The 18,244-nt window shown below is 43.2% G+C and overlaps 1 protein-coding gene across 16 annotated transcripts in view; it reads left to right on the plus strand.

The window, feature by feature from the left end:
* LOC133132176 (rap1 GTPase-activating protein 2-like) overlaps positions 1–18,213 on the plus strand; it is an 85,051-nt gene extending 66,838 nt beyond the window's left edge. For 9 of the 16 annotated variants that reach the window (XM_061247412.1, XM_061247415.1, XM_061247421.1 and 6 more), the window contains 19 exons: positions 1,190–1,222; positions 1,946–2,164; positions 2,721–2,824; positions 3,662–3,740; positions 4,539–4,592; positions 5,477–5,560; positions 6,066–6,166; positions 6,570–6,699; positions 8,006–8,161; positions 8,509–8,580; positions 8,706–8,792; positions 9,517–9,657; positions 12,903–13,055; positions 13,454–13,566; positions 13,733–13,831; positions 14,057–14,186; positions 14,987–15,089; positions 15,340–15,410; positions 16,248–18,213. In XM_061247412.1, the coding sequence (XP_061103396.1) occupies positions 1,190–1,222; positions 1,946–2,164; positions 2,721–2,824; positions 3,662–3,740; positions 4,539–4,592; positions 5,477–5,560; positions 6,066–6,166; positions 6,570–6,699; positions 8,006–8,161; positions 8,509–8,580; positions 8,706–8,792; positions 9,517–9,657; positions 12,903–13,055; positions 13,454–13,566; positions 13,733–13,831; positions 14,057–14,186; positions 14,987–15,089; positions 15,340–15,410; positions 16,248–16,253 (1,935 nt within the window). In that variant the 3' untranslated portion in view covers positions 16,254–18,213. Of the gene's footprint in view, positions 1–1,189; positions 1,223–1,945; positions 2,165–2,720; positions 2,825–3,661; positions 3,741–4,538; positions 4,593–5,476; positions 5,561–6,065; positions 6,167–6,569; positions 6,700–8,005; positions 8,162–8,508; positions 8,581–8,705; positions 8,793–9,516; positions 9,658–12,902; positions 13,056–13,453; positions 13,567–13,732; positions 13,832–14,056; positions 14,187–14,986; positions 15,155–15,339; positions 15,411–16,247 lie in introns of all 16 variants that reach the window. The other 7 variants (XR_009709082.1, XR_009709083.1, XM_061247413.1 and 4 more) reach the window with 7 other exon arrangements.
* Positions 18,214–18,244: the final 31 nt, after the last annotated feature.

Below are 18,244 nucleotides of genomic sequence, written 5' to 3' on the forward strand. Positions count from 1 at the left end.
TACAAGCTACTGATTACTTCACTGAAGGCAAGCTGTCCTAAAGAGAAATGTAGCTTGCAAAAATATAATTACTCAAAACATATAGTTCAAATTACTTTCTAAAATAATTATCAAAAAACAATTATCTTTATCGTCCTCCTCAGATGTGACAAGCAAGTGAGCAATGACTTCTGCTTGCACAAGGGGAGAACCACTATAACAACATTAGAAATTGTGCAGCCAAAAGTGGTTGGTAGTTCCTGAAGTTAACTGAACTGCAATTAACTACTATACCCGCTACGCAAATCTGAATGTAGTCGAACTGCCAGCAAATTTCTGCACAACTACTAGTTTAACTACATTCGATTTTGAACTACATGTAATTAAACTACTCCCCAACACTGTATTGGAGTTTTCTTTTCGGTCACTGTTACTTCAGGCTTGCTGGCATTCAATGTCTTCAAAATGAATAATTGGCGGTCTAAAAGTGTATGTGCATGCACATTTGTATGTGTGGGAGGATGAGAGTGACACTCCACTCTTTGAACTGTCTGTCTGCTCATAGATTACACACTGCATTATTGTATAAAATGACAACCTGTTGCCATGACTACTTCTTAAGGAACTTTAGTACGCTGTAAATTCTTGACATGACCTTTTCGTTTGCTTGTACATTGTGAAGCCACCCAAATTCCTTTCAATATCACAAAGATTTCCCCTTTTTTTTAAGGTTTTTATGCAGGTTTATTTCTAAAGCTAAAATTCATGCATGCATTTTCTCAGGATAAATATTTTCCATTCTGAGTGTAAAAATTAAATTCTCAGATAATGATAGCCAATGGAAAGCTCCTGCAATTTGATGTAGATTCTGATCATTTAAAATGGTCATTTGCATGTGAAAAGCTGCTGGTCCAGTGTCTTTGGCTGCTTGGCGTATTTTGTTGGTTGTGGAGAAATCCCACTGTGTTGAAACATTATGGCACTTAGACTATCAGCGGGGACGCTTTCTCAAAGTTCAAGCCTAAAGTAATGTAAAATCCTATGTAATTTTTCCCCATTGAAACGTGCTGTGTAATTGGCAGCTAGGAGACAGAGTGAAATGGAGGGATATCCGCAAGGGGTGGAAGGAGGTGTGTGTGTGTGTGTGTGTATACACATTCTCCCCTTGCAGGTTTTACAGCAGAACTAATTCTTATTTTCCCTCCTGCAGGATGACTACATTCCCTACCCCAGGATAGAGGAGGTGAGTGGACAGACAGACAGACAGACAGAATAAGGAAGACACTGATCGGGCACCCCTTACCTTGTGAAAATGCAAAAAAGATATAATTGTTAACTTGTGTAAGATTATTCAGTAATATAACACGTTTTTGGTCATATACGTACAGTATGGAGCCAGGAGCATGCAGTGGGAGATGTGTGGTTTGAAAGGCACTGTGTAGGACATGCCCCTAAAGGCAGAGAAGCTTTTCCAGCTTTTGTTCCCACCAGAACTCACTCTTTAATTTGTCTGGGCTGTAATTCCCTGTGCCTACTTTGCCTACCACGACCACAAGTCCCTGGGGCACTGTGACTGTTTATCTGAGCTTATAGAACCTACAAAAGCGTCATACTGTAGCTATGCCTGTTATAAACGACTTCTGCTCTGCTGAAGAACGAGTACCCCTCTGACCTACCACTACCAGCACGACCCAGGCAGGAAGGCTATTGAGGCTGGCTGTTGTTCTCCCACCATTTAGTGAAAATCAGCAGCACAGCCATCCCAATCTTTCACTATTTTGCATTTTTTAACATCTGATCTTAACTGCCTTTCTCTACTGTTCTCAAGCGTCCTGCCGTAGCACGGATTTGCAAAACGCCTGCAGGCAGACAGGTGTGCCGACAGCAGTATGCAAGATGACAGCTAGTGGGCGCTGCAGATCTGGGACGGCTCCTAACTGTTATTCTCCCCCCGACCCTCCCATAGGTCCTGGACAAGGGCGGCCCGTTCCCCCAGGTCATCCTGCCCCAGTTCGGGGGGTACTGGATCGAGGACGCAGAGGCTCTCGCTGGAACGCCCATCTCCACAGACAGCAGCTTCTGCGACGAGGACGATGGGGGCGGGATGAGCCCCAGCGGGCCTTACGGCTTTCGGCTGGAGTGCAACAGCACGGCTCGGGCCTACCGCCGCCACTTCCTGGGCAGGGTGAGGCCGCGCTGAGACCCCTTCTTCCACAACACGCCGTGCGCTACATGCTCCGCCTGCTAGTCCCAGCACTTGTTGTTGAAGTGCTATGTATTTAATTGCTGTTTCATATGGAGCCTGTTTCAAGCAGTGCGCGGTTATACTCTGCACTGGCCCCCCATTAGTGGAATGCGCTACCCACCATAGTCGACACAACCGAGTGCGTCACTGTTCATGCTGCAACACAGACTGAAAACTTGACTGTTCAATGTCTGTCTTGGTTGGCCTGAATACCCATCACACTTTAGTGAGTTTTTCTCCTTAAAGCACTGCTATATATCCTCTGTATCCCTTTTGTATGTACAGTACTGTGGCACTTAGTATTATATTGTAGGTTTATGCACTGGCTAATACCAATGCTGTTTTCTTTTGCCTAAGCCTTTGTGTGTGCACTTTTGTAAACTACTCGGCTAAACGGCCGAATGCTAAATCTGATGATGTAAACGTAATGACCCACGCTCATGCTGCAGTGACTGCCCCAGTGTCCTTCAGCCCCGCCCGTCTCCCTTGGTTACAGGAGCACATGAACTACTACTGCACAGGCAGCAGCCTAGGGAATCTCATCCTGTCCCTGAAGCACGAGGAGGCAGACAGCCAGGAGTACCTGCGCATCATTCTCAGGTAGGGCTGTTCACACACCCGCACTCCTGGGTATTCACACACCCGCACACCTGGGTATTTACACACCTGCAGACCTGGGTATTCATACACCTGCAGACCTGGGTATTTACACACCTGCAGACCTGGGTATTCATACACCTGCAGACCTGGGTATTTACACACCTGCAGACCTGGGTATTCACACACCTGCACACCTGGGTATTCACACACCTGCAGACCTGGGTATACACACACCCGCACACCTGGGTATTCACACACCTGCAAACCTGGGTATTCCACTCAGGTAAACAAGTATATACCTGGGAATTGAGCTATATACTGTATAATCTATGTATAATATGCCTCTGCACTGTATTCAAGTAAAAAACCTACATGTCTGGATACTATGTTCAGGTTAAAACCTACATGCTGGGCACTGTGTTCAGGTAAAAACCTACAAGTCTGGATATGGTTTAGGTAAAAAAAACCTACATGCTGAGCATCGTTCCCAGGTGTTCCCTATAGACCTAGGTATATCAGGTAAAGAACTACAACTCCAGCATTGGACAGGCCTACATGTCTGAATATTGGGCAGGTATAGACCTACATGCCTGAATATTGGGCAGGTATAGACCTACATGCCTGAATATTGTGCAGGTGTGGACCTACATGCCTGAATATTGGGCAGGTATAGACCGACATACCTGAATATTTGGCAGGTATATACAAGACCATCACACACAATACAGCCAGCCATTTTGTACGGGGACATGAATACCCACATTTCGTTCACCATTCACTGGACATACATAAAGACACATCTGCCTGTGTGCTTGTGTGTCTCCTTCCCCCTCACAGGTCACGGACAAAGACAATCTATGACAGGATCTCTCTGGCGGGATTGCCACAGCTCCCCAGTGTCCCACAGATAGCCAAGGTGCGGAACCATCGATCAGCTTCCTATTGTGTGTTGTACCTGTGTGTCCATTTCCTTATGACAGTCCATTAAGCAAAATGTCCGTGTTCTTTTTTCCCCTTTTCTGAGCGCTGATTATCATTGTGCGATGAATAAAGGAAGCAGTGTTTCTGAATTCTTCCGTGGGGATACTGAGTGCGAGTGCTCTTTGTGACTTGCATTTAGATGGTTTTCGGTACTTACGCTTCCATCTTAAACAATCTGGACAGAGATTACATTTACGTGCATCCTGTTATTCTGTGATTATAGTCATATTGCGAATAATCAGTTCACGCACACCATGAGCTACATTGTCATTGTCTTTGCTATTCATGTGTACACAATCGTCAGAGTATCTGAAATTAGGGCCTGCATGAAATGTCATTGGGGTTTTTTTTGTTTTTTTCTTTGGTTAAAGATATTTGGGTTGAAACTGGAACAGTGAGTGCATGTAGATGTAGTCGGTGTGTGAGGAGCAGGGTCTTTCTGCATTCTTTCATTTCTATGCACAAGCACATTCCACACCAAGCTCCATGCCCTGTGATTGCTTCATTGCTTAGCAATTGAAAAAAGTCCTTCAAACCCCCCAGTGACTAAACCCACCACAATGCTGTGTTGGTAAATGGGAAGAAAATGAGTCAGCTTTTCGCAGTGTCGGAGAATTCTCTCCTTTTGCGATGAAGGGGTTTTTCCACAACACTGGCAGTGTGTGTATTAATTTCCACTATTCCACATGAAAAAGATATCTTATTAAATATGAATGCTTGTGTTGTGTTTCAGCTGCTGTGTGATGATGTCACAGGCCTAAAATTCAGTCCAATTCTATACCCCAGGGTAAGTTCTGTAATGTTCACTGTCTATACCGTCTATACTGGCTATACTCGTCCCACAACTGTGCACTGGCATTCTCACACAGGAATGTGCTACAACAAACCAGTTTACTAGGGTGCATAGCTTTGGTCCTGGAAAGCCCATGTCTCCTGGTTTGGTTCCAATTATTCCAGCATAAACAGCTGATACATCAATCACGGTATTGGATGACTTGTTTTATATGTGTAGTATGCCGCTGAAATTCATGATTTGAATTTAAAATCTGAAACTTTTAAGGTCAAATACATTTTCAGAATGGACTGTTTTGCACACCTGCCATAAACCATCTCAGAAACCCTGCTGTAGTAAGCTGCCCAAGAATAGAAACTCACACAACAGGCATGCGCTGTGTGACAGTTAATTATCTCTTTGTCTTGAAAAGTTTGTTCTGAATGACCTTTCGTGGTATTGTCTTTGCTGAAGTATTTCAAACAGTAAGAGCCATCTGCATGGCATCACGGTGAATTTTCTTTCATGAGTGAAGTTCTTCAAGGGCTTAGAAGTGACAGTAATGGCTATGGTTGAGAAGTGTAGGTTTGTGCATTGTTATTGTACTGTACCATACGGCGAAAGAAGATTGAACTTTATCATTCAGAATACATTTCATTATCAAATTTGCAGCATATTTACCACACAAATTAGTTTTTCAATTTACTGTAGGATTCTTTTTTGTGTTGAATGTGACGCCAAAATCCCTTTGCCTTTAAAATATTCAATGCTATTTGATTTTAGCATTGTTATAATGTTAGTACTGGGGTATATTTTTGTTAATGAAACACCAATAAATAATATCATTATATTATCAGATTTAATTACTGTGCTTTTTTGTGTGATTGTCTGTGTGACAGGGTTCACAGTTGATTGTCAGCTTTGATGAACATGAAATTAACAACACCTTCAAGTTCGGCGTCATCTATCAGAAGTTTGGCCAGGTGAGGAATGTGTTCATTATGTCATTTTCATTGCTGTAGATTAGGTAGGTGGCAGTAAAATGGTTAGAAAACTGAGCTTAGAATAGCAAGTTAATTGATGCAAGGTATTTCATCTGAATTGCTTCAGTAAATGATCCAGTTATATGAATGCTTTGCTTTAAAAAAATGTTTGGTAACCTGGTCAAAAACAGCTCAAGTTAGGTTAGCTGGTTGATCAGTTAGACTCAACGTAGTTCGATTAGCACAAGCTATGTTTTGACAGCTGGTAGCTGGTATTTCAAGCTGGTCATAGTTGGATTTTTCACCAGGGCAATTCTGCTATAAATGCCTGAATATGATTTGACCAGCACAACAACAACTCGCATTTATGCCTTAGAGGTTTGTGTACTGCCAATAAAGCTCTCTCCCATCGTTGTCCCCACACCGCACACACACACACACACACACGCACACGCACTCAGACACACTTGCATACTTTGCTGCCACATCTGATTTACATTTGCAGACATCAGAGGAGGAGCTGTTTGGGAACAACGAGGAGACGCCGGCTTTCACAGAGTTCCTGAACATGCTCGGGGACTGTGTTGAGCTGCAGGACTTTAAGGGGTGAGAGAGAGGCTCCTCCTCCTGAGTGCTGTATTTTCATCTTGACTGCCTTGCTTCAACTCTCCACTAGTAGAATGCTGCACTGTCGATTTGCAAAAATAGCTGTGCTGTCTGTGTCTGTGGCCACTGGTGGCAACTGTGGGCACTGAACATTCATTGGCTGGAAGCCAATGGGGCTGCCTGTAGCGTAGTGGTTATGACTGGGACACGCAAGGTCAGGGGTTCAATCCCTGGTCAAGCCACAATAAGATCCGCACAGCCATTGGGCCCTTGAGCAAGGCTCTTAACCCTGCATTGCTCCAGGGGAGAATCATAAATCATATGTTCATTCACTCTTTCATCTACCTATTGCATGTATATGTTCAATCTCTCACTGCATTGACCCCACCTATGCGCTGTACAGTTTCAGAGGAGGGCTTGATGTGTCCCACGGTCAGACCGGCTCTCAGTCCGTCTACACGGTCTTCCGGGACAGAGAGCTCATGTTCCACGTCTCCACCAAGCTGCCGTACACAGAGGGAGATCCACAGCAGGTACCCCAGCGTGGAAGCCCCTCGGTCGCAACCCACAGTTTACCCTTGTGTTGTCTTAAGGGTCAAAAATGAACCGCCACTGTGTTTAACCGCAGAGAAAACCCCCTAAATGATCTTTTTTCAACTTCTGCAACTTCATGACAAAGTTTGTGATGAGTGACCGGTTGTTTTAAATAGATTTGAAAAATAGAAATTAAATTAAGCTGTATTTTAGGGGTTTAGTGAAGGTGGGTCATTTTTTACCATTAGGACAAGGGGAGTATACAGAATGTTAAGACTACACGAGGGTTAAACTGCTCTTAAATAGCACATTAGATTCAATCAGCTTTTGTTTTTAACTTTGACTCATAGCTAACCGCAAATCTGCATTTTCTTCTTCATAAACATAGTTTGGCATATTCAGCAATAACTAAAAATAACTTGCTAAATGAGTTCAAAGGAAATGCAGGCAGTGCAGCTTTTTTTCATGAAGTCTAAGGACACATGTTGATTGAGTCCAGAACTAAGGCTGGACATGACACAGATTTGTTAACTTCTCAACTTTGTCAGCTTGTGGTTGCTGTATACAAACACATATTACGTGATTTATTTCTCAATTATTGTTTCCAGAGAAAGATTAAATATAAAGAGTCACTGTTAAGTTTCTATAATGATAGCAAGGAAGTAACCATTTGAAATTAAGATTCAGTAGATATCATAGCAATAATAATATTGTCAGTGATTTATTTGATTTAATTCTGGTCAGTAAGAGCTCTCGGATATTATGTGAGAAGGCTGAATCTTTCTTCAGAAAATAACTTTTTTCAGATGACAGTACATCCCAAGTTCCTGCACACTGTAAATATTTAAAATTTTAATATTGATTGGAGAATTAATATTTCAAAGTGGGACTATTTCAGCAACGAGAAGGCACATTTCATCTGTTATAGATCATCTCTGCCATGGAAGGTAAAGATGAAATTGAAACTGTAAAAATATTCTACTCCTACTCCACCTCCCTCTATTCTCTCTCTCCACCTCCCCCTATTCTCTATCCTTCTCTTCCTATCCTCTCTCCCTCTCTACCTCCCCCTATTATCTATCCCTCTCTACCTCCCACTATTCTCTCTTCCTCTCTTCCTCCTATTCTCTCTCCCTCTCTCCCTCTCTCCCTCTCTACCTCCCCTTATTCTCTATCCCTCTCCATCACCCCCTATTCTCTCTCCCTCTCTTCCCCTATTCTCTCTCTCTACCTCCTCCATTCTCTATCCTTCTCCCCCTATTCTCTCTCCCTCTCCTCCTCCTCTTATTCTCTCTCCCTCTCCAGCTTCAGAGGAAGAGGCACATTGGGAATGACATTGTGGCAGCGGTTTTCCAGGAAGAGCCAACACCATTTGTGCCGGACATGATTGCCTCCAACTTCCTCCATGCTTACATCCTGGTCCAGGTGGAAAACCCCTGTACAGAGCACACTACCTACAAGGTATTCAGTCCTGTCATCAAGCGCTGTAGTTCCTGTTCCTCTAGTCCTGGCTTGACGTAGTGCTGGCTTTTCGCTACACTTTAAGTAAATGACAAGTCTAGATGAGCTGAATAGCCTCATAGCTATTATACATATCTGATTTCAGAGTTTTAACGGAAGACACAGAAGCAGCCATTGTTATAGCCATTGAGTTTTGACAGAGAAAGTATGGACTCCTTTGGTTTTCAGCCTAGACTCCCGAACAGCCTGCATTGTTGTCTTAAGATCATAATAGCCCTCTTATCAGCCCTCGTCCTACACCACGCACGCCATGTAGAGAATCGCTGTTGTCCTCTTTCCACCGACAGGTGTCTGTTACCGCCCGGGAGGACGTGCCAACCTTCGGCCCGCCACTCCCGAACCCGGCTGTCTTCAAAAAGGTGAGGGGTACAGATCCCGCCGCCAGATTGATGTCACCTTCTGCGCCCGCGACCTCGCTGTGTTCGGGTGAGCTGTCAGAATGAGTGGTGCCCTTGTGCTAATGGAAATTCTGCTGACCTCCCAGGGCCCCGAGTTCCGGGAGTTCTTACTGACTAAGCTGATAAACGCGGAGAACGCCTGCTACAAGTCGGACAGATTTGCCAAGCTGGAGGTGAGAGGAAACCAATGTCTAGTGAGTGAATAGTGTACGAACATGTGAATGTGTAAGGGCGTATGTGTACTCTATGCATCAGGTTTTGTGCTCGTCTTTCTGTTAGATGGCCCTACCCTATGGATTTGTTTCCTTTTTGTTCATAAACAATTTCAGTTGTTGCTGCAATTTAACAAATGTGCCCTCGTGTATATGTGTTTGTATGCCTGTGTGTGTGTGGTTATGTGCTTCCATGTTTGTGTGTGCCTGTGTGCTCCATGTTTACATACGTGTGTTTGCTTGCATATGTGTGCGCATGTCTGTGTGTTTGCATACGTGTCTGTGTATATGTGTATGTATGCGTTCCCAAACATGCACGTTTGTGTGCATGTGTGCGTGCGCATGTGTATGCACTTGTGTTCGTGCGTGTGTGTGTGTGTGTGTGTGCATGCATGTGTATGTGTGTGTGCACGTGTGTGTGTACGTGCGTGCGTGCATGTGTGTGCACGTGTGTGTGTACCTGCGTGCGTGCATGTGTATGTGCGTGCGTGTGTGTGCATGCATGGGTGTGTGCGTGCCTCTGTGTGTGTGTGCATGCATGTGTGCGTGCCTGTGTGTGTGTGTGTGTATATGCCTGCGTGTGTGTGTACGTGCGTGCGTGCATGTGTATGTGCGTGCGTGTGTGTGTGTGCATGCATGTGTGCGTGCCTGTGTGTGTGTGTATATGCCTGTGTGTGTGCCTTAGGGACGGACGCGGGCTGCCCTTCTGGATAACCTTCATGACGAGGTGCACAGACAGACGCAGGCCATGATGGGGCTGGGTCTGGGCTCAGACGAGGAGAAGCTGGAGAACGGCAGTCACGGGGGACTGCTCGAGTCCTTCAAGGTGAAAAGCCTCTCCGTCGGGCTCTGCCTGTTTGTGCTCATACCCATAATGCAATCCATTATTGTGTCATATTTCTGCTGATGTGGATCTGATATCATTGCTCTCCTTATGTGTCCCCGTGAATTAAACTGTACTGCAGGCAACAAAACTACCTCATCAATAAAAAGGGTGCATTCCACCATTACTGTCTCTTCCACGTGACATCACTGCCTCCCAGGCTCATTCACCAGCATACATTTGTTATCTATGACGTTTCTATGCCTTCATCACCGATTTATTCAATATAATCCTTTTTTCATTTCCATTGTATATTGCTTTATGCTAAGTGTTGTCATTAAGCTGTTTGTCTTTGTTTCCCTCTATTTTGCTCAGTGTTTCTTCCCCTTTTCTCCCTCCCCTAGATTCTCCATCCCTCCCTTCTGATGAAACATAAACATGAACACTTGTCACATTGTTTATTCAGCTTCCTCTTTTTATCTGCATTTATCAGTCAGATACAGAGTTAGTATGCTATATTAGTGATAACTGCAATAGTAGCAGGTATGAGTAAAGATATCACAAAATGTATATGTATCTCAACAAACTACCAACTAAATCCAAATCCAAACTTCAAATATCAAAATGAACTAGGAAATACTGGTGCTAAAATGTATTCCAATTGAAAGTAGTATTTTGTACTTTATGAATTCTGAAATTACACTTGCACTGTAGCACAGAAAGAGGCAGAAACACAATGCGTGTCTTGCAACAACTCTACTGTGGCCGACCAATGGTGCCGACTCATGGTTGGCCTCTGCAATCCCATACACACATGTGATTGGTTTCTTTAATAAACCAATCACATAGACACACGACACATTTCCTCATACCTATCCAATCACAGGCACACATCACTAATGGAGTGCCTTCTTAAATGAACAGTCAGACATCCCCAGGGCTGGTCATGGCCTGCACTGCTTCTGCATGTTTTGCTAGCTACTGCGCTGCTCACCTCCACCAGCCCAGGTACCAGCTTCTGTTTGGATCTGCTTCTAGATACTAGGGGGGCGGTTCTGGTATTCTTCCTCTAAAGTAGGGGAGATGTATTTTGCTCCTTTTTGATACATATTGCATTACATATTGGCATTTGGAAGACGCTCTTATCTAGAGTGACATACAGTTGATTAGACTAAGCAGGAGATAATCCTCCCCTGGAGCAATGCAGGGTTGAGGGCCTTGCTCAAGGGCCCAACGGCTGTGCAGATCTTATTGTGGCTACACTGGGATGAGAACCACCGACCTTGCGTGTCCCAGTCATTTATCTTAGCCACTACGCTACAGGCCCCCCTGATAGGGTAGTACATGATGGAATGGGCACTGTAGCACCTGAAGTAGATCTGATCATTGCCAAACCTAAAATATGTTTACTTACATATTCATTACAATATGTAATCCATATATGTGAGTTGATTGAACTGTTAAAATCCAGGTGAATTCTGCAGTTTTTCCATCTCCTTGTATGTAAACTAAGATAGCTCATTTAACTAGTTCTGTTTAACTCCAGATACCATTTAGCCAGGCCACATAATAATTTAAAATATTGATCTGTTTGTTACAATTTGACTGTTGGCATGTGTATGAAAGTGAGTATTTTGTCATTCAAAGTGTTTTTAAGCAATGTGTCACCCTACATATAAATATAGCATATATTCCATGGTGGCCATGTTTTTTGAGGCAGAAGAAATGTTTTCCCAAATAACATCAAATCAATTCTTTGCATAGATACACATTTGCTAGAGAAAATAAACAAGGCAACAGGGGGAGTCAGAAGCAGTTCAAGAAAAAACATGATGGATGGACTGTAATGACCCCCCCAGGGATGGCCTTTTAGCCCAAAGAATAGCCCTCAGATCTCAGTCTAATATTCTATAAAAAGTGGTACCAGGGATAGAGGGAAGGAATGTTTCTCATTTGCTTTTTGGAAAGTCTGAAGGCTTTGTGCATATACAAATCCTTCAAGGTATGTATAGCCTTGCTGGGCACAAACAAAGGAACCTTTTGGGAACCATCAACAGATGACAATTGGAAGGGAGAGTAACCTTGTGAAAGGCAGCAGAAATGCCCATTTGGTAAATGCACTGCATTTATATAGCACCTGTCATTCACTTGCACTTCACCAATGGCGAAAGGCTGCCATGCAAGGCACCAATCAGCTTGTCAGGAGAAATTGGGGGTTACATGGCTTGCTCAGGGATACTTTGACACACACACGCAGGGTGGGGGGTCGAACCAACAACGCTCCTTCTGCCAGACAGCTGTTCTTAACTCCTGAGCTAACGTCCCCCCCGTTTCCTGGAAATGACAATATGTTAGCATATTTTTATCAGGCCAGATTTGACCTTTCATCTAGTTTTCCGCACCATTCCCAGATACTTCTGGTCTAGAGATGGCTAGCTGGCAAGATATTGGCAGCCACAGCTCACTATTAACTGTATTAACTACAGCTACCGCCTTTGCAAAGTTAGTGACTTGATGCCACATCAATTTGTTGGCTACAAAAGTGCACGTTCAACTCAGTTACAGTACTTATGTTGGATTGCTCAGTGCCATCTTGAAAGGTTGGTATAGTCCATCACTCTGGGGAAGTAACAGATGTGGGGCAGGGGGAGGCAAGGACAGGCAGGGGTGAATTGACAAGACTGTACTACCATGCACCACCTGCTTAGCAAATCCATTTATTGTGTCCTCATTTTGTATTTAGTATATTGGTCAAAGGATGAGTATCAAATAACCAGTATACGTGGCAATTGTTTTCAATATATAGATACAAAATATGGCAAAAAGAACAGAAATAATTGAAATGCAATACTAAATACATGTATTTGAAATAATTGCCATCCCTAAGTAGTAGCAGTAGTAGCATTCATTATAAGCAGGAACAGGAGTAGAATTAGAATGCACTGTTGTGTGATATATTCATTAATGTATAATGAATGTACCTCCATTTGCATACTTGCAAAAGGTTAAGCCTTCGCGCATCCCAAATATATTTTGTTGAGGGGGTGAATAAGGTGAAACCGTCATGCAGTTGAAGAAAAAAACCTCCAGCCCTTTAAAGCTCGATCTCTGTATGAGTCAAACAAAAGTGATGCTTGTTTCAGGTTAGTGAGGTGTGTTAATGCTGTTCTTTTGTTCTACCGCACCCACCATTAGCATAGTCGTTTACCTCTTTCCTCCCCTGTGTCCTCCTGCTCTCTCTATCGCAGCGGGCAATGCGGGTGCGCAGTCACTCCATGGAGACCATGGTGGGGTCACATCGCCACCGGAGCCCAGGAGGGGGGGCGGGCGGGGTGCCGGCCAGCCTGAGTGGGGGGGTGGTGACTCAGACCAGCGCGGAGTGCACCAAGAGCACCTACACTGTGAGAGAGGGCCGGGGCAGGGGGAAACCACGTTCACATTGACGTCGTAGGAAATATATTAGTATATTTGCCAATATAGTGTGTTGTGAAGAGTTGCAATATATTAATAATACAATACCTTGATAAGGAGGGAAATAGAGAAAACAAACAGTAGCTGATGTGATCAGAGAAAACAACAATCATTTATTCATAATATCTGATTAATATTATCATCTGTGAATATTAATGCCATCTCAATAGTCAGGTGTCAGCACAACTGCAGCGACTGTAGTCAAACTGATAGCAGCTGTTTGCATTGAAGGCTACAATCAGTTCTGACCCTAATGACTTTGACAACAAAAAGCACCAGCTAAAGCACCCTCTCTCTCTCTCTCTCTCTCTCTCTCTCTCTCTCTCAGCCTCCAGCACTGTCTGCTAAGTCACCCCTGAAGAGCCCAGTGAAGCGAAGATCAGGACTTTTTCCTCGACTGCATTCCAGCACAGATAGCCAGACAGACAGACATTCACGCAGGTCTGGTACCTCAACAGTGCACACAAATCACTGTTCACTTATGTATGGAGATACCTGTTACTGACACACAAACACACATGCATGCGTACACAGCTACACACTCACACACATTTCTGTAACTGCCACATAAAAATATCATTGTGTTGCTTTGCTTCTATTTCTTTAGTGAGCAAAGGATTTCAGACAGCAGTCATCTGTCACAGGAAGTGAGGTCAGAGCCCTCGTCAAACCCTAGCTCCCCAGAGATCTGCCCAAACAAGGAAAGGTGAGAGTGTCTGAGCTGGCCAAAATAACGTTAAACTTTTTTAAAAATTTGTGGAAAGTTGTCAAGATATTGTGTTCAATATATAATTTACATGCATACAAAAATTGTCTTCAGAATATACCAGAAAAGCGTCAAAACGTTTTCAGAGAGCTTGTGCTCCCGCCCTCCTATTGAAAATGCCCGGGGGGGACACTGATGCATCTCTTTTCACTCTACCATCTCCAGGCCGTTCATCAAGCTGAAAGACTGCAGCAGTCGAGCCAACATCTCCCGCTCGTCCTCCAGCACCAGCAGCTTCAGCAGTGCCACTGGCGAGGGGGAGGCCCTGGAGGAGATGGACACTGTGAGCACCACGGTGAGTCGCCCTGGGGCACGGATAACAAGACAGGGAGCTCCTTACCGGTGTTACAACAGAGAGGAACGCCGCCATGTTCGTTGGTAGCATCCACTGGAACAACAGTGACACTGGCTGGGGGATTCTCCTTATATCCAAATGGAGCCCAGGAGAATTGTCGGAATGTATCCAATCGAATTCCCTGTGGGAATTTTTCTCATTGGTTGTTGCCAACATCGGCTGTGATTGGTGCAAGTCTTCTCTGTTGTACACCTAAGGTGACATCACAGCTGCTTTATCCTTATTTTATTATTCCTGGGAGGAGGCCAGGGACCCAGGCTTAGCCGGATATGAGCTATTCCTGCAGTAGGGACAGCAATGTAACCTGCAACGGGGGTCAAGGAAAGAAATATCAAAATGATCTGTTGAATACTGTATATTACTCATTTAAATAATCAATCTGTTAATGTATCTCTTCAAAGTAACAGAAATAAAGTAGTAGTGCAGTAGGTGAAACTGACGATCTAGAAGCAAAGAAAAATCTTTCAATTCCATCAAAGCTGTAAACTTCCACTATCAGATTCCTGAAAATTGTGAAAATGGGGCCGTTAGAAAGCAACAGCAATGGCTCCTAAAATAGCATAACACACCTTCACTAACCTCCACTTCTGTAGCATTATTTATCTGTTGAAACTTTAATTGTGCTGCACCTTTACTAACACGGTTTAAGCTGCGACCTGCTCGTTAGCAAGGTCCACGCTCCACCAGCAGATTGAATAACGATGATCCTCTTTTCAACCCCCCAACACACGCACCTCCAGACCATCCAACCGCCCGTGACCTACCCCCCCGTGTACAGCCCCTCCCTCAGTGTGGAGAGCCAAGGTTCTGGAACCCCCGTAATCATGTGCCGCAGCCCCACAGGTAACCCTGTCAGCCAGGCCTGCCCCTGTCGCCCATATCACTCAACTGGACTGTTCTCCTGCACTGTAAGTCTCTCTGGACATGAGTCACGCTCGATGACTGTAATGTAACACTCTGCTCACTTTAGGGCCATACCCTGCCTCACACGAGCACAGCAACTTGTTTGCTTTGCTGCCCCCTAGTTTTTGTTTATGATATTGCTTGAATTTTTTTTTCTTTCTTTCACCCTTCCCCACCCCCCTAAAAAAAGACTTGAAGAGCAAAACATCTCCAAGATCCAACTTGAAGTTCCGCTTTGACAAGCTGAGCCACTCTACTGCAGTAAGTACTTGTGTGGGGCCCTTGTTAAGAAACACTTCCTGCTGAATGAATTCAGCACACCTGTTCTCTTCCCCTTTGGCAGGAATTTTTATTCACTGTCCTCTACCTTTTCAGACGGTTAGCTAACATTCGCGATCCATTGTGGCAAACTGAGAAAAAGCCACCAGTGTTGCTAACAATAATGTTCACTTTGCTGAATATACGTCAGGATAGTGAAACTGGTTTATAGTGAGTACTGTCATATTAAGGCAATACTGGCTTTAATTCAACTGACTTCACAATTAAAAAGTCACAAGGACAACACACAGTAGTTCTTGTGATACTGTTTCATTAAAAATTATTAAAAGTCTGTAATACAATTATTAAAAAGAATGTGAGAGATAGATCATTGAAAACAGAAATTAATACTAAATCTTAGTGATTTAAAAACATTATATCCTTATTGGTCGCACTGCACAGGTAGGTCTGTGTAGGGTTCTACTCCTGTGCAAAAAAGGAGAAAGTCTCCATCTTCAATGAGCAATGTGTGTGTGGGCGTGTGCATGTTAGCATGCATGAGTGTAACATGTACTGTATCTAACAAGTACTGTAAGCATGCATGCATGTTTGCATAACTGACTTCCTGTTTTCCTACAGAGAGGGGGGGAGTTGTGATAGGAACAGCTTGTGAATTCTGCCTATCTTTTCTCCTCAAAAGAAACTCCAATACTGCTCCACTACTACTGCTGATGCTACAGTATTTCCACTCCCCCACTCATTGGGATGCCACTTGCTTTCCTTCTTGTACCTTTCCTGTATTAAATTGTACTAAAATTCATGACCTTGTTTCTGTCCCAGCAGTAGCAGCTGTCTGAAGGCCAGGTGAAGATCTGAGAGGTGGCTATGGAGTGAGGGGAAGAGACCATGTGCTGAAGTGGATGACATCCTCCATTAACATCATCATCAAATGAACTGAGTCTTTCCAGGTTTCGGAGGAAGGGGAAGGAAAGGTGTCCCAAAAAAAGACAACTTTACGGAGAGGTGGCGAGTGATCCTTAAAGCTTCATTCACTGGGAAGCAAAGGAGGAGGACAGAGCTGAGAAGAAAGAAGATTGTCTGTAACAGTCTCATTCCCTTTCCCAAGCATTTTGCACATTCCAAGAGAACTGCCCCCTTGCCTATCCAATGCACAAGAACACATGCACGTAAATGCATATAATTGTACATGCATGTGCCCACATTCATTCACATGCACAAACACATGTAAACACACACACAGCTACAAAAAAAGTTGAAATTCATATTAATTGGACATGCTTGGCAATCAGTTGGACCCCATTACTTCCTTCCCCCTCCAATGAAAACCAGCTCAGTCCTTGCAGGTCTCATCATCACCAGGGTTAATGAAATTAGCATAAACATAAATATGTTTTTAAAATATATAAATGAAACAGAGGAGCTCCACCGACCATGTTAAAACCTACTCCATGACTGGTGGAGCTCCATTCTGTTTTAAAGTAAATTGTCTGTCTTACCCCTATTTCATTATGCAGGGTGAATAGAGCATTGATCCTGCCTCCATGTCACCTATACTGCTCCACCTGCCCTGTGTTTCAAGCCACTGTCACATTGTCACTCACTGCCCAAAAGCACATTAATGGGAAGGTTTTTTTTTTCCATTCAGGAAGTTTCTTCTCCACTGCCAGTGGTACTCTGCCTTGTTCATAATATGGTTTCAACAAGTGGAAATGCACTATATGTACAGTATATCGGATCAGTTAAAGAGAAGAAAGGTTCTGGAGAAAACACCTAAAAATGACAATGAATGGAACAATGGTCCCTTCCTTTCATTTTTCATTGTTGTTATTAAAACCTGACTGATCTCTAGCTGCTCCCGAAACATAATAACACAGGTGGACACCCTGCCTCACCCATGGTACGATCCTACCATATAAGCTCTTATACCTGTTGGTATACTGTAATAGAGATGTGTCTTGGTAAGCATTTCACATATATTGAGAAACAAGTAATGACTACTAATAGGGTCCAGCAACTGCACAGTACAAGTCTGCACAAAAAGGAATACAGCGCTCAACTTAAGCATCTGAAATCTACTTATTTGTGAAGTGTAGACAGTGCCCGGGCAGATATTTTATGGAATCCTGTGGAAAAAGGATATGTGAGAATGTTAAGTCTTAAGTACAGCAGAAAAAACTTTGGATTTTAGAAAATCACCCATTTCAAATGTACTCATTACAACTCATCAACCCATAATGGCTTTTGCCATCTGTCAAAAAGCTATTACTGTAACAGGAATAAAAACAATGTTTTTTTTTTAAGTGTCCTTATTGGAAACGTAAAAATTCCCTTCAGAAATGGTGATTTGAGGTGAACTTGAGAAATGAAAAATAGTCATTACAAGTAAAAGTAAGTTATTCCTCAAAGGGACAATGCCCAAAAAGCGATGTTGGTACTCAACAGATTGTTTCTCGAAGATGTACAGAATCCAGGTTCTACTGTCAGAAATGTTTAAAGAAAATAAAACAAGAAATGTTGCTGTTATAGTTTTGTTTATCTTATAGTTTGAAGCTTGTCAGTGCCCCTCAGTCTACATTCTGTTGTTAGAAATAATTTATTGCTATTTTAGCAAATAGCCTTTTATGTTGTTGTAATGTATAAATGAAATAATAAAGTACATATATGAATTAAAATAAAAAGAAATATAAGGTTAATTATTTAAAGAGAATAAATCTTGTATATGTATATTTGGTTAAGTTATGTGTCTTGCCGATTTGCTAAATAAAATGTTGTATTTTGTGTCAAAGTTGAGTGATTATTTCTCAAATGCAGATTGT

The sequence above is a fragment of the Conger conger genome, chromosome 7, assembly GCF_963514075.1.
Source record: "Conger conger chromosome 7, fConCon1.1, whole genome shotgun sequence".
NCBI lineage: Eukaryota > Metazoa > Chordata > Actinopteri > Anguilliformes > Congridae > Conger > Conger conger.